The 2,084-nt window shown below is 42.5% G+C and overlaps 1 protein-coding gene across 1 annotated transcript in view; it reads right to left on the bottom strand.

Moving 5' to 3' along the window:
- The window catches only part of HIC1 (hypermethylated in cancer 1), a 10,393-nt gene extending 9,118 nt beyond the window's left edge, over nt 1-1,275 (bottom strand). Inside the window, exon 1 of the mRNA XM_018557133.1 lies at nt 1,152-1,275. Coding sequence (XP_018412635.1) covers nt 1,152-1,176 — 25 coding nt within the window. The 5' untranslated portion in view covers nt 1,177-1,275. The remainder of the gene's footprint in view (nt 1-1,151) is intronic.
- Between the last annotated feature and the right edge of the window lie 809 nt (nt 1,276-2,084).

The following is a 2,084-nucleotide window of genomic DNA, read 5'->3' as shown; positions in this document are numbered from 1 at the left end:
TATATATATAGATATATATTCCAGTACAGATCACATTTTAATTACAACTTTTCATTTTATATTTGTAAGCACGTACTTTACATACAGCCTCAGCCAAGCACAGATCCCTGATAATTATATAGAGAATGTGGGTCACGTAGTGATGCATTGATAAGGTGGCAGTATAATATTAATACATTGATAAGGTGGCAGTATAATATTAATACATTGATAAGATGGAAGTATTATATTGATACATTGATAAGGTGACAGAATAATATTGATGCATTGATAAGGGGTCAGTAATATATCAATGTATTGATAAGGTGTCAGTAATATATCAATGTATTGATAAGGTGGCCGTACAATATCGATGCATCGATAAGGTTGCCATAGTACTATATTGATGCATTGATAAGGTGGCACTATTATATTGATACATTGATAAGGTGGCAGTATAATATTGATGCATTGATAAAGTGGCCTTATATTATTGATGTATTGAAAAGGTGTCAGTAATATATCAATGTATTGATAAGATGGCAGTATATTATCGATGCATTAAAAGGTAGGCAGTATATTAGTGATGCATTGATAAGGAGGAAGTATTATATTGATGCATAGATAAGGTGGCAGTAAAATATTGATGCATTAGTAAGGTGGCAGTATAATATTGATGCATTAGTAAGGTGGCAGTATAATATCGGTGTATTGATAAGGTGGCAGTCATTCTGCATCAGCAGTCACCCGGCCATTGAATGCAGCAGAGGTCCCGGCTGAGCACAAAGGATGCCGCGGGTGACATTTAACCCTTTAGTGACTACAGTGACAGCAGCACCGAACTCTGTTCAGCCAAGTGACACTGTTGCAAAAACACTCCGCCGAATGTCAGAGCTTGTCACAGAAGATCAAGGCAGATCACTAGGAGATGGTGACAGCAGTGTGACAATGGCTATCACAGAGGTGCCCTGGCACTGGGAAACATCACAGCATTATTGGGTGAGTTTAAAGTCATCCAGGCAGGTCCCAGTAGATGTCAGGTTAGCGCAGTGTGCTATCACCTATGGGAGGGGGTGCCACCTCCTGGTCCGTTCTGCTGCTACCCGGACAGCCGCATCATAGGTGACATTGTAAAGGCAGGTAGAAGATGCTAAGAGATGAATTACATTTACCTTGGGGATCTTCTCTGAAACCCATTCCCCGATGGAGATGTCCCCAGGATGGTGTTCTCCTGGTCAGCGGTGCCCTGCGCCTCCTCTCCTTGCTCTCAGGCAATGGGTAGTAGTGTTTGCCTGTCATCCACCCAGCAGTTCTCCCCGGCTGATCGCCTCCTTCCTCTGCTCTCACACTGCCACCTTGTGCTCAACACACAGGAGCAGCTTCGTCTTATCACAGCACACCGAGTACTGCCCCATGTGAATCGGTGTCAGAGCCGGGGAGGACCCTTTGTGAGAAGTGAGAAGTATGTGCAGCCCCTCCCTGATCTACTACAGAGGAGAAAATGGTTCATCACTCAAGTCATGTACATTTCTAAGACAAATACCCTGCAGAGGGCAGGGACATGAAACAGGCACTACCATGGCTGAATGGCTCCCCCCAGGGCTGGCATATGTAGAAAGTTTAGAAAGTTTATCTATCTTAAGACTAGAGAAGCAGTGCTGAAATCTGATTGGGTTCAATGGAAAAGACAGACATTTCTTTTAGTTTCTAAATCACTCCTGTAGCTGATAATTCCTTTGACCAGAAGCAGGAGCAGTGTCAGGTGTTCATAAGATCTAGTTTATCAAAGTGTCTTAATGAGAAAACCCACTGTGTGAGAACTATGAAGGCTGCCATTGCTGCCATTGTCTTTACAAAATGCTGGTTGCCTGACTCTTTTATTAATGTTAAAGTATCTTTCTTTCTTTTTGTTTTGTTTTCTTTTTTCCCCTCATAGCTCCAATCTGATTGGTGACTGTGGGCAGCAATGGGAGTTTGTATCTAAAATGCAATAAATGTGGCTCAAGCTTATTCCAACACCTGAATGGAGATGTGCATTCATACAGCGGAGCCATTCTCCATCACCTGGGTCCAGGCAATGCCCTAGCAATGTTAATATAGAGTCC

The sequence above is a fragment of the Nanorana parkeri genome, unplaced genomic scaffold, assembly GCF_000935625.1.
Source record: "Nanorana parkeri isolate BGI_ZX_2015 unplaced genomic scaffold, ASM93562v1 scaffold269, whole genome shotgun sequence".
In the NCBI taxonomy this organism is placed as follows: domain Eukaryota; kingdom Metazoa; phylum Chordata; class Amphibia; order Anura; family Dicroglossidae; genus Nanorana; species Nanorana parkeri.
The sequence above is the reverse complement of the archived record's forward strand: the minus strand, read 5'-3'. Positions and strand labels throughout refer to the sequence as shown.